Genomic DNA, 12,415 nt, shown 5'->3' with positions numbered 1-12,415 from the left:
TACACAGCAAGCGATGGAGAGAGAGGGACAAACTGAGAGTGGCTATGACATATATGCACTACCATGTGTACAAGAGAGAGCTAGTGGGGAGGTGCTCTACAACAGAGGGAGCTCAGACTGCTGTTCCGTGATAACCTGGAGGACTGAGATGGGGGTGGCGTGAGGGATGCTCATGGAGGGGATATATGCATACTTACAGCTGCTTCATACTGTTGTACAACAGAAACTAACACACTATAAAGCAATTCTCCTCCAAATAAAATTTTTCATAAACTCTCTACTGATTTAAAATGTAGAAAAAATCTGGACAGTAACACATAGCCAGTACAGAGTTATATACAACAATGCCAAATGAATAAGAGACAGGAACAATGAAGAACAAAAGATAATGTAGGAATTTATCCTCGAATTAAAAATCTGAGGAAACACGCACAGAAAGTATTCAAACATATAAATAACTTCAGCTATCTCGTATAAAATAGATCACCATAGCAAAACCAAGAGTCTGGCCTGGAAGAATCAACAATTACTTAGACCACGTAATAGAAAATCCAGCACAAATAAAAGCAACCATACCAAAAAAACATACCTACAAAGAATCCTCAGAACAATGTATAGGTTCCACATAGAGGCAACAAGAAGAATTTCTTGACAGCTTTAGGACAAAGAAGTCTCAAACAGAATAGTATGTTATGTGTATTCATGAGGAGCAGATATTGTAAGACTGTTAATATTGCTTAACTCCTTTGCAAATCTACTCCAGTCAGACCAGCTGAGACCACAATCAAACATGGGCTGCTGTTTCCTGTACCCAGAATAAACCACGGAAAACTTACACAAGGAATAAAGACAAGTATTAACAAAAGCAAAAGCACAAAACTAAATAATCCCCGAGGCAAAGTAAGTCTCTAATGAACTTGACCCTATGAGTGTTAAGGTGAGGGAGTCCTCAGAGACTGACAAGGGGTGTGCAGGCTACAAGGGAAGAAGACAACAGGATCAGCTGGAAAAGGCTTTAAAGTGCAGCCCTTGATTCTTCCACTGTGCCCTGGGGCCATGAATCGCTACAGCCTCACTGAAGGAATCTGAGGTAGCATCTCAGAGCTCCCATGCCAAGACCATGGGGAACCAGTCTGAGTTGGATGTGGCAGCATGGCCCAGACGTCATGAAATAACCAGCACAAACTTTGTTAGTGCATGACAACTGGCCCTTTTAAGTGATCACCTTAATAGACTATCACCCAGGGACTAAAAGAGAAAACTTAGTACCCCAAAAATTATACCAAAGGACAGAAATTCACCTCAGAACTTTCGAGCAATGCCCCTGCAGTCGACTAAGAGCCCACAGTGAGAATCGTCAGGCTAAGGAGCCCCTTCACTTACTCTGCTGGGATGGTGTGGGGCATGGTGGGGGACAGGGGTGGATTCATACCAGAAAGGGAAGGATTTCCAGGCCCTGCCAGCAGTCAATATGTAGATCCTGAGTGAGATGTGAGGGGTTCCACACCACAGAAAGCAGTCTCCCATCCTTCCCTCTCAGCTCATCTTACCTGCGACAGCCATTTCCTGGAAGCCTCAGGCAGAAGGGTCCAGAGGAGATGTACGTGCACTTCTCAGCAGGAGTCTCGGGACTTGATATCTTCGATGGGAGGCCTTGGCCTCAGGTCAGCAGATGGGACGTAGCGCACCACCTACAGGGGTTAAGGGAAGACACGGAGAGCGGACAGAGCATCACTCAGCCCGGAAGACGGGGCCCGAAAGTGCCCCCACTGTCATTCTCAGGAGCTCCAGGAAGCCCGTTCGGCCAGGCCAGAAACAATTCCTGCTGGGGTGCTGATGGAACCTAGAGCCTGGGAGGGAGGCCCGTAGACTCTGCTCGGTACAGGGAAGGTCTCAGGATTCGCGACGATGCAAGGAGAAGTGCACATGCCAATCCTCCGGGAAGCTCCCCCGGAACCCCGCCCGCCCTGGCCCCGCCTCTGCTGTCCGCATGGAACACAGATCCACATGACCGGAAGTGACGACAACGCACCACGCTGAGGCTGCGAAGCCATCTTTGAGAGCTGCTGCCGTCTTAGAGAACTGCCGTGTAGGGTGCCCAGACGGAGGACTCCCAGGTCTCAACAGGGGTCTGAGTGTGAGGTGACGTGAGTTACAAGTGTGGGACACACGTCCAGCACGCCCAAGCCTTTCCCTCTGAAAAGAGAGGGCCGGACAACCCCCGGCCATTCTGCCCCTGCTCTCCCCTGGAAGATTCGGGCCTGCATCTTAAGCCCCAAGTCCATCCACTTCACCCAGGTGGTCTCCGAGAGGAAGGCTTCGGTCCGGGGCTGGTGGACTCCAGTTCTGCTCATTAGAGGGAAAGCCCCGAGCCCTGTAGCTAAAGGAGGGACCGTCGGGGAGTACTGAGGGCCTCCTCACCCTAGAACGGCAGCCACGCGAAACCCCCACCCCCCGAACTTGGCCTCGGAGCATCCGGGTAGGATCTGGGCAGCTCTAACGGCTGCAGATCACCCTCATTGCGATCTCGGATGCGGGACACTGAGGGAGGAGGGCACCTCGGTCCGAGGGATTGGTAGCTGGTCAGTACAGGGAGGATGTCAGGGCTCAGGAGGAGCCAGGGTGAGGACCATCCTCGCGGACACACGGACGAATCAGGACCCTCCTCTGTAGTCAGTGCTTACTCCCGGCCAAGCACAGGGAAGGGAGGCTGCGGTCTGAGTGGGGAGGTTAGAGCTTGCATACAGAAGGGCGGGTCCCGGGACCCTTAGGTGGGAGGCTGAGCACTCCCTCCTCTCCTTCTCCAGAGTCACAGGGAAGGTGGCAGCATCAGCCTTCAGAGCAGAAGAGGGATCGGGATGGGTGCTAGGGAGTCATTCCCCATTTTTCATCCTAACTATGAATGTGAACTGAAAGGACATGCCTCCCCTGCCAGCCCCCACAGGCCCCCCTCTAACGCCCAGGCAGGGATGTCTGGCTGTGCCCCAGGGCTCACTCTCACTTCTTCCTCAGGGTTCTCAGGGAACAGTCTGACTAGGAGAACAGGAGACTTGTGGGTCCTAGAGCAGTGGACTCAAGGCCACCTACGAAGCAGACTTGGTTTAAACCGGGGACGACCCTCTCTGGTGTAGGTGCTAACATTTCTTTTTCCTTCCTCAAGGCCACTCAAAGCCTGCCTTCGTAACTGCACGCCCGCCTGCAGTCCCTGACCTGTGTCATCATGCCTCGGAAGCACAAAAACAAGCAACATGCCCATGGGAAACGCCACCAGGTCCAGGGGGACACTCCGGAGGCCCAGGCCAGTGCTGCTGCAGCCCCAGGAGAGGAGTGCCCATCCTCCCCCTCTTCTGCCCCTCAGGGTTCTCCCCCGAGCTCCCCTGCTGCTGGCGATGGCCAGGAGCTTCAGGGAGCCATGGCCCCTAGCTCTCCTGTTGCAGAGGCTTCCTGGGCAGGATCTGAGGAAGGTGCCCAGGGCCCCGAGGAGGAAAGTGCAGATGCCGCCCGGGCAGCCCTGCTCGCTCGGAGCATTCGCAAAGATCCTCTGATGAGGAAGGCCAGCTTGGTGATGGATTTCCTGCTGGAGAGGTACACCAAGAAGGAGCCCATCACACAGAACGGCATGCTGAATGTCATCGGCAGGAAGTACAAGCAGCACTTGCCTGAGATCCTGAGCAGAGCCTCTGAGCGCGTGGAGCTGGTGTTTGGCCTGGAGCTGAAGGAAGTCGACTGCAGCAGGAACATCTACACCCTCGTCAACAAGTTCAGTCTCGGGGTTGAGGAAGGTTCAAGTGATGAGGAGGAGCTGCCTAAGTCTGGTCTCCTCATGGCGCTCCTGGGCATCATCTTTACGAAGGGTAACCGCGCCAGTGAGGAGGAGATCTGGGATTTCCTCAATGTGTTGGGGATCCATGCTGGGAAGAAGCACTCCATCTTTGGGGAGCCCAGAAAGCTCATCACCAAAGATCTGGTGCAGAAGGGGTACCTCATCTACCGCCGGGTGCCCAATAGTGATCCTCCGGGCTATGAGTTCCTGTGGGGCCCGCGAGCTTATGCTGAGACCACTAAGATGAAGGTGTTGGAAGTTCTGGCCAAGATCCAGGATAAGGTCCCGAGTTCCTTCCCAGACCTCTATGATGAGGCTCTGAGAGATCAGGTGGAGAGAGCAGCACTGAGAGGCGCGGCCAGGGCTCCAACAATGGCTGAAGCCAGTGCCCCTACCCGGGCCAAGTCCTACAGCTCCTCCCATATCTAGAGAGGGATCAGGGCACTTTGTTCCCTTCGTGTTGGAAGAGAACAGTCCACCTCTTAAATAGTTGAGGGTAGTAGGGGTGGGGGGAACAAAACCCATATGTTCTTCACAGTTTTAAGTAGTAAGGGAGTTTAGGTGCAGGTTTAACAAAATATACATGTTTTCTTTTTATCCATATGAATAATATCTAGTCAAAAATAGATGATTTAGGTAGGGAGGTAGAGGTTTTTTGTATTTTTAAATGTCACTACTCTTCATAAGGTTTATTATGCTTCAGAGTATCGGTTAATTAATGTCATGGATGTCATGTTTACTGCTGTTAGGTTTAAGACTAGGAGTTCATTGTAAACAAGTCGAAAAGACTTCAATATTTTCCTTATGGTCCAGAACAAGGTAACATAACATTGGAATAGAATTTTACTTGGAAATGTGTAAGAATCTTAGAGATAAGTATTTGGGAATCACAAAGGTTTCAGAGTAAACACTAGTTTATTCTTTGTCTTCTTATCTGTCCTCTTTTTTCCTTGTAAAAGTTAATAACATGGACTTAGATTTGTTTAGCTTATTCAAACTGTATGACATTTAAATCATAATAAAAGAGAGTCTTTGCTCATTATTCCTTTTTTCTCCCAAATTAATTGACCATCTTGTGTTTAGAAGGCTTTTTTATAGTACTGGGTTGATAAGAAAATGAAGCCCAAGCCACTGCCCATGGAATTTTGAGTCTAGCAGCAGGGACCATATAAGGAAGGTGGTGAGCTAACTCTAAGGAATAAACAAATCATAAATTTAAATGGGGGAGGTGTGGAAGAGGAGGTTCCAGATGAGAGCAAGGAAGGCGAAGTTACCTGATTAAGGTGGCATTGGGTCTTGGGAAAAGTCTAGTTCCTCGGTGGGAGGTCCTGTTCAGTCCAGATGCATGATGGGCTAGATGAAGCTGTGGGAGTGATGCCAGACACTCATATGATGGTGCTCAGAGGTGAGGCTGTAAACCTGGAATATATCTAAACCATATATTCACCATTATTTGGGGATATCCGAAAACCATAGGGAATGGAAGGGGCCCTGTGCACTTGAGCCAGGGCAAGTGAACACTGACACTACGTGTTTTCATCAAAAGCTGTCCAGAGAGTTTCTGAGAAATAAAGGTGATACCCATTGAAGCGAGATGCCAAGACGTCACTGGACTGTCTCTCTTTTTCTGGGATGGGAGCACCAGAACTTGCTCTGTTAAACAGTTTAATTAGGTTATGTTTAGTGTAATTTGGCAAACTTTAAGGGAGGGCTCAATTTTTACTGTCAGTGGGATTAAATTAGGGGTGGTTTGGACAAAAAAAAAGCATCTGAGAGGGAAGTTGCTGGTCCTTGAGACAAATGAACTTGTCCTTGCATCCATGTGGAGAAGATAACCCCAAACACCTATTAAAACAAGTGCTCAAATAGGGAAATACTGCTTAGTTTTTACTTGCTTGGGAGCATTAGTGCTGATGTCGATTTGATTATTGTTTGGAGTTGCATATTCTCTAGTATAGCCTGGAAATAAAATTATGTGATGGAAGTTTGTTATCATTCGGGGTCAAAATCACCTTTGTAATAACGGCTATTCATTCAAAGTACCAAAGCTTGCCTCATACTGTGCCAGGTGATTTACATACATCACACATGTCTGTGGTCCTACACTATAGACTCTTTCAAACACAATTTGCAGATAAAGAAGCTGGAATAAAGCAGCTCAGACTCAAAGCTCATAAATGATAGGAGCTGGACTGAACCCCGGCACTGAATTCCTCCAGAGCCCATACTGTGCCACTCCTCCAGGATGAGGCTAACCTTGGGTCACTTCCTCTTTCTGAACATTAGTCCAAAAGGTATTTCACATGTGAAATAGCAGAATTTCATACCCCAAACACAGTTTTGGAATAAAAAGCCCCAGAAATAAGTAACAAAAAATGAAAATAAAAGTGAAGTACAAATAAGGAAGGAGACTGCATTCAGTGACAATTTATCTACAAAGGAAATGTCAGTAAACTGCAATAGATCAGGGGTGCAGAAAATCATTTAATTCAGCCCCTTCCTTTCAGAGAGTAAATCTGTTAAGAGTGAAGGTTCTACAAGAGGCTGTGTCTGGTCAGTGAAGAGAAGGAAGAGATCAGCGTGTTTTCTCTGATAGCACACCACCTATGCTGGGGCCCCCTCCCAGACTATAGCCTCCCTATCACTCCTGGGACTCAGTCCACTCTCTGTGAGATTTGTTGCAGGCAGACTAAGACTTTTCAAAGACATGGCTTTTACCAAGAACTCTTTCATAGAAGAGACAGGAGTCAAGGTAAAGACAGATGAATGAGGAACTGAAGTCACAGAGAGACTGGCCTGTGTCGGCTCTCAGAAGGCCAAGAGAGGGTTGCCAGGCTGCACGTTCGCTCACTTCTTTTCAGGGCTTGCAAGGACATGGTCTTTGGTCTACATGGGTCACCTTAGGTTGAAAGAAAGAGGAAATCCAGAGTCCCCCAGGAGTCAAGGTGAGGTACCTGAGTGAGGGCATACCCCTACACTGAATACAGAGGGCCCCAAGAAGCCTGAATCCTGATGTCATCCCTGAAGGCACAGGTAAGAGTAGCCTCATGTGGCATTCCCAGACTTTCCCTCTCTGGCACCACAGGGAGTGAGGACCTTGGCCTGAGGAGAGCTCCCTTATGTAAACAGAGAAAGGAGCCCCAAATGCTTCCAGGAGTCCAGCTTTGGACTTACAAAACCCCCTGATCTCAGAACTCTGAGGAAACCACACAGAACCCTGCCCTTCCTGGCATCCCTGGGATACCTGCTTATTGTTGACATGACATGCCCATTTCCTTCTATGATGTCACAAGGGGGGTTGGGACATGGTCCAAGGGGTATAGCCTAGGGCCAGCAGTGGGATTATTTCCAGGTTTTCCAGAAACCAACTGAATACGTTGAAGACGAAGGGAACCACACGGCCCATAACCATATGATTCATCTCATCCACCCTCGCCTCAGAAAACCAAGGACAGGTATGGACGGATGAGGAGAATCTTACTTTCTCCTAGGGGTCTCACAGGGATGCTTGCCCTACTGTAAGAAAGTATAGTAGTAGACGGGGTGGACCTAAGTGGAAGGGAGTGTAGAATTTCAGGCCACAACAGAGGTCAAAGCAAGGACTGAGGGATCATCTACCAATAAAAAGAAGTGATAACAAAACCAGCCCTGTTCCTTATAGCCCTTGAAGAACCAGGGCAGAGCTATCAAGCTGAAGTTCCATCAACATTTATTTACATCAGGTGTGTAGGAGGTAAACCCCTTAGTATGAAGGTGCAAATACTATTCCAAGAAAGGGGTGGGGACACCAGGCCCTATGGGGGAACCAAAGGAAGCACTCTTAATTCGTGTTGAGGACTCCAGAGGCCACACAGAAAACTTCCCACTGAGCACTCAGTACTGGGTGATAACTACTGACACGGGTCATAAGCTGAGGACGTCTTCACTTCTCAGAAATCCCAGGGAAATTTGTGATGACAACTAGAGGACAGCAGAGGGAATGGGTCCTATGACTGGTCCCTAGTTGGGTGGTGGTCTTGAATGTGAAATAACAGATGCATCTGCGTAGGAGACTACCAGCCCCTTCTGTCACCCCAGCATGCCTGAGGCAGGGGTAGCAGGATGAACCCTAAAGATCACTCTAATTTCCTTCAATATGTTTCCCAAAGGACAGGCTGATTAGGAGAATAGGAACCCTGGGGGTTTTCAGAACAGTGCCCTCAAGAAAACCACAAATGTAGCCTTCGTGATAACCAAGGTGGTATTTCCCTGCTGCAGCTGTACACTCAACCTTCGTCTTCCTGTGGGTCCTTATCACCTGCCCTCCTACTCACACTTCTAATCATTGTCCCCCAGCGCAGGCATCATGCCTCAGGGTCAGAATCATAAGCTCTGCACCTGTGAGAAATGCCACCAGGCCTGATGTGAGCCCCAGAGTCACAGGGGACTTCAGCCCGCTGCAGTAATGGAAGAGCTTCCCTCTACTTCTTCTCTTTTAGAAGATAATTCACAGAGCTCCTCAGCTACTGGGTCAAATAGCAATTCCCAGGGGTCTTTGGAAGCCCCATCTACTACCAACACTTTTTCAACTACTTCTGACACAACATCTGATGAAGAAGATACCAGTCAAGATGAGGAAGATCCATGTTCCTCCGATGTCTCATCTTCTACTGAGAACACCTACAGTGATACTCTGAACAGCATGACAAGTTTGTTGGAAGAGTTCCTTCTGCATAAATATAAAATGAAGCAGCCCATTATGAAGGAAAGCATACTGAAGATTATCCACCCAAGATACCATAACCGATTTGCCGAGATTCTCAAGAGAGCCTCTGAACACATCGAGGCTGTCTTTGCAGTTGACTTGAAGGAAGTTGATTCAACCATCCACTCCTATGACCTTGTCAGAAAACTGAACCTGCCCAACAATGGGAGGGTGTGGGATGGTAGGGGCTTACCTAAGATTGGTCTCTTGATGACAGTTCTGGGTGTGATCTTCGTGAAGGGCAATTGTCCTGCTGAGGAAGACATCTGGAAATTCTTGTATATGGTGCGAGTATATGCTGGGAGAAAACACTTCATCTACGGAGAGCCCAGGAAGCTCATCACCAAAGACTTTGTGACGATGAAGTACCTGGAGTACCGCCAGGTTGCCAACAGCGATCCTCCACGTTAGGAGTTCCTGTGGGGCCCACGAGCCCATGCGGAAACCAGCAAAATGAAAGTTTTGGAGTTTTTGGCAAAAGTCAATGATACGGTCCCCAGTGCCTTCTCATCACAATATGAAGAATCTTTGCGAGATGAAGAGGAGAGAACTCGAGCCACAGTTCCAGCCAGGCCTGGCACCACTGTCACTTCCAGGCATGTTCCACGGCCACGTCCAGCAGCTTCTCCCACCCCTATTGAAGACCAAGACTTTTAAAAAATCATCCAGATAAGAAAATTTGACATCAAAATAGGGACTTTTGCCAAAACGGGAAGCAATCCCACAATAACACTGATGGGACAATGGAATGAAAAAATGAAAAAAATTTCAAAACATCGTCAACCTTGATTGTTCTCCATCTTTTCTGTGTTCTATTTTGTAAAATTAAATAATTTATACCTCGATATGCTTCTTGAAAAATGCAGGAGCTATTAAACCTTAACAAGTTAGACCTCTTACTGTCTTCATTTATTTTTTGAGCATCTGCTCTTTGAAAGGCTCTATGCCAGTTCTGGTGAGGCTAAGATCAAGACCTAGCCTATGCCCATACAACTTTAGAAACAAGGAGCTGCAATCACATAAGCAAGATCTTGAGATAGCCTTTAGGAATGACAGAAAACTAGAAAGACTATCCAGGAGGAAATCTCTACCTGGGGTAACATACTGATTTGTTGGGCTTTCCACAACAAAACCCCACAGAATGGATGGCTGAAACAACAGAAATTTATTTTCTCAGAGTGCTAGAGGCTAAAAGTCCAAGATAAGGGCTGGTTTATCCTGAGGCTTCTCCTCTTGGCTGCCAGGTGGCCACCTCTTCACTTGGCATTCCTTTTGAATGCATATATCCCTGGTGTCTCCTTTTGTGTCTCCATTTCTTCTTATAGTCGCATTGGGGTATGGCCCACCCTAATGACCTCATTTTAGCTCTACGATCTCTTTATTTTTTGTTTATTATATTGTGCTCATTGATCTTTATTTATTTATCTTTTTTTTTGTTTATTTTGGGTTTTTTTGATCACTGGGATGACCCAGAGGGCTGGTATGGGGAGGCAGGTGGGATGGGGGTTCAGGATTATATACACGTGTACACCCATGGCAGCTTCATGCTGATGTATGGCAAAACCAATACAATATTGTAAACTAATTAGCCTTCAATTAAAATTAAAAAAATATTTAAATCAACCATATCTTTAAAGACCTTATTTCTAACTACAGTTCCATTCTCAAGTACTCTGAGTTATGCCTTCAATATGCATTTGTGGAGGGGACACAATTTGGCCCCTAACAGACAGAAATCTAAGGTGTCTCTGCTCTTATCTCAATGCAGGAGATTCCAGGGCACAGACTGGTATTCTACGCACATCATCTCCAGGGAGTTTCTGAGATGTAAGGGTGAACTCCCTTGAGGTGTTTAGGGAAGAAGGACATTCCTCCCTTTATCCCTTTTGAATTCTTGTGGTTAGACTACTAGTGAACTTGACACAAGACAGGGTAACAGAAGAAAAAGAGACAAATTGCAATTCATGTGCACAAGAAGTGTCATAGAAATGGGACCTAAGAAGTGGGCAAAGCAGGCAGCTTCTTTATTTTGTAGACAACAAAACAATTTGTGAGGAATCGACAGGACAAATCAACTTAGGTTTTAGGTACTCAACTAGTAAGGAATCTAAACAGAATCTGTACCCAGGGTAGTAAATGAAAGACTTAACAAGGTTTGTGTATACAGGCTTCTCTGCTTGAACTGCCTACTTCTGGTTAGAAGGGTTTCCCTCTGCCTCCAGATACAGGCAGTACATCCTTCATATGAGATGTATTTCCTGCTCTCAGGGAGGCAGATATCGGGGGGCGGTGGAATGTCCCTCCTCTGTTGGCTGTTTCTTAAGTTACTTGAAATCAAAATAATCAATATGCCACTGTGGTATATTTGGGGGCAGAGTGCCCTAAGCCTTGACAGGTGCCTCCTCTGAAACTTGCCTGCAAGTCTCACATGGTAAAAGCTGACCTGGTCACTGTGGAGAGAGAGAATGGATTAGTGGAGTCCTCCATTTCATGGCAGCAGTTGCATCATTCTGAGAACAGGTCAGTTTATTTGAACAGTGGTATCTCATTTCAATAGGTGGTGATGCAGGTGGGCTCCCAAAGCTAGGTCTAGGGTGCAAGCGGTATCAGGTAGTTATTAATAAGAGGCATTTCTATGGAAACAAAAAAAAAAAAGCAGACATTAATGATTGGAGCTGGTTATAAACCAGTTTCTGAGCCCAGGGGGTAGTCAGTCAAGAAGTTTTCTAGGTGTGAGGATCGAAGCAACTATTGTAGTTTGAAATGTCTCTATCACAGTTAGCAATATTTCTGGGTGATCAGGTTAACTTTCTGAGTGGCTCGTATAGCAACAGTCATGAAGTCTATTTCAAAATGAGCTGTTGTACCCCAGTGTTCATCGCAGCACTGTTTATAATAGCCAGGATATGGAAGCAACCTAGATGTCCATCAGCAGATGAATGGATAAGAAAGCTGTGGTACATATACACAATGGAGTATTACTCAGCCATTAAAAAGAATACATTTGAATCAGTTCTAATGAGGTGGATGAAACTGGAGCCTATTATACAGAGTGAAGTAAGCCAGGAAGAAAAGCATCAATACAGTATACTAATGCATATATATGGAATTTAGAAAGATGGTAACAATAACCCTGTGTACGAGACAGCAAAAGAGACACCGATGTATAGATCAGTCTTATGGACTCTGTGGGAGAGGGAGAGGGTGGGGACATTTGGGAGATTAGCATTGAAACATGTATAATATCATGTATGAAACGAGTCGCCAGTCCAGGTTCGATGCACGGTACTGGATGCTTGGGGCTGGTGCACTGGGACGACCCAGAGGGAGGGTAGGGGAGGGAGGAGGGTGGAGGGTTCAGGATGGGGAACGCGGGTATACCTGTGGCAGATTCATTTCGATATTTGGCAAAACTAATACAATATTGTAAAGTTTAAAAATAAAATAAAATTAAAAAACAAAACAAAACAAAACAACAATGACAAAAAAATGAGCTGTTGTGACAATTTCTCTGATCTTTGCATCAAGTCATCTAGCTTCACCTTGCAGGACTTCAGGAAAATGGCAATGTTAGTTCTCAGTGATTCAAGTCAAAAGAATGGGAGAGTGACTGGATCAAGATGGCAGAGGTGTATCACTTGGAGCTTACCATCTTCCCACAGACACATCAAAAGGATGGGAGAAATTGGGAATTTTAGTAAGAAAATTCCGTAGTCCAGCTAGATACGGGTGGACACTAGAAAAATTCAGGATCCAACCTAGTTTGCAGGTAAATAATAAAACTTCAAGGAAACGTAATACCACTAGAACCTAATACCCACACATGTGTAGTACACTTTCTATTGAAC

General features: G+C 46.6%; 1 protein-coding gene, 1 long non-coding RNA gene and 1 pseudogene across 4 annotated transcripts in view; 2 read left to right on the top strand and 1 right to left on the bottom strand.

Moving 5' to 3' along the window:
* Nucleotides 1–1,133: 1,133 nt before the first annotated feature.
* LOC132344802 (uncharacterized) overlaps nucleotides 1,134–12,415 on the bottom strand; it is a 282,704-nt gene continuing 271,422 nt past the window's right edge. Inside the window, exon 4 of the long non-coding RNA XR_009493776.1 lies at nucleotides 1,134–1,691. This is a non-coding gene — a long non-coding RNA (uncharacterized lncRNA). The remainder of the gene's footprint in view (nucleotides 1,692–12,415) is intronic.
* LOC112445803 (melanoma-associated antigen B17-like) lies at nucleotides 1,832–4,873 on the top strand. Of its 3 annotated transcripts, none has more exons than XM_059884524.1 (2): nucleotides 1,832–2,117; nucleotides 3,161–4,873. In XM_059884524.1, exon 2 carries the CDS (start codon nucleotides 3,221–3,223, stop codon nucleotides 4,250–4,252), a length of 1,032 nt encoding a protein of 343 aa, XP_059740507.1. In that variant the 5' UTR covers nucleotides 1,832–2,117; nucleotides 3,161–3,220; the 3' UTR covers nucleotides 4,253–4,873. The 3 variants fall into 3 exon arrangements, with proteins under 3 accessions (XP_059740507.1, XP_024845073.1, XP_059740506.1); XM_024989305.2 differs by having other exon boundaries at nucleotides 1,832–2,142; XM_059884523.1 differs by having other exon boundaries at nucleotides 1,832–2,147.
* On the top strand, nucleotides 7,072–9,301 carry LOC783937 (melanoma-associated antigen B5-like; annotated as a pseudogene).

The sequence above is a fragment of the Bos taurus genome, unplaced genomic scaffold (genome assembly GCF_002263795.3).
Source record: "Bos taurus isolate L1 Dominette 01449 registration number 42190680 breed Hereford unplaced genomic scaffold, ARS-UCD2.0 ScbfJmS_892_Leftover_ScbfJmS_927, whole genome shotgun sequence".
NCBI classification, from domain to species: Eukaryota; Metazoa; Chordata; class Mammalia; order Artiodactyla; family Bovidae; genus Bos; species Bos taurus.
Note: the sequence above shows the minus strand (reverse complement) of the source record. Positions and strands in the feature narration are given on the sequence as shown.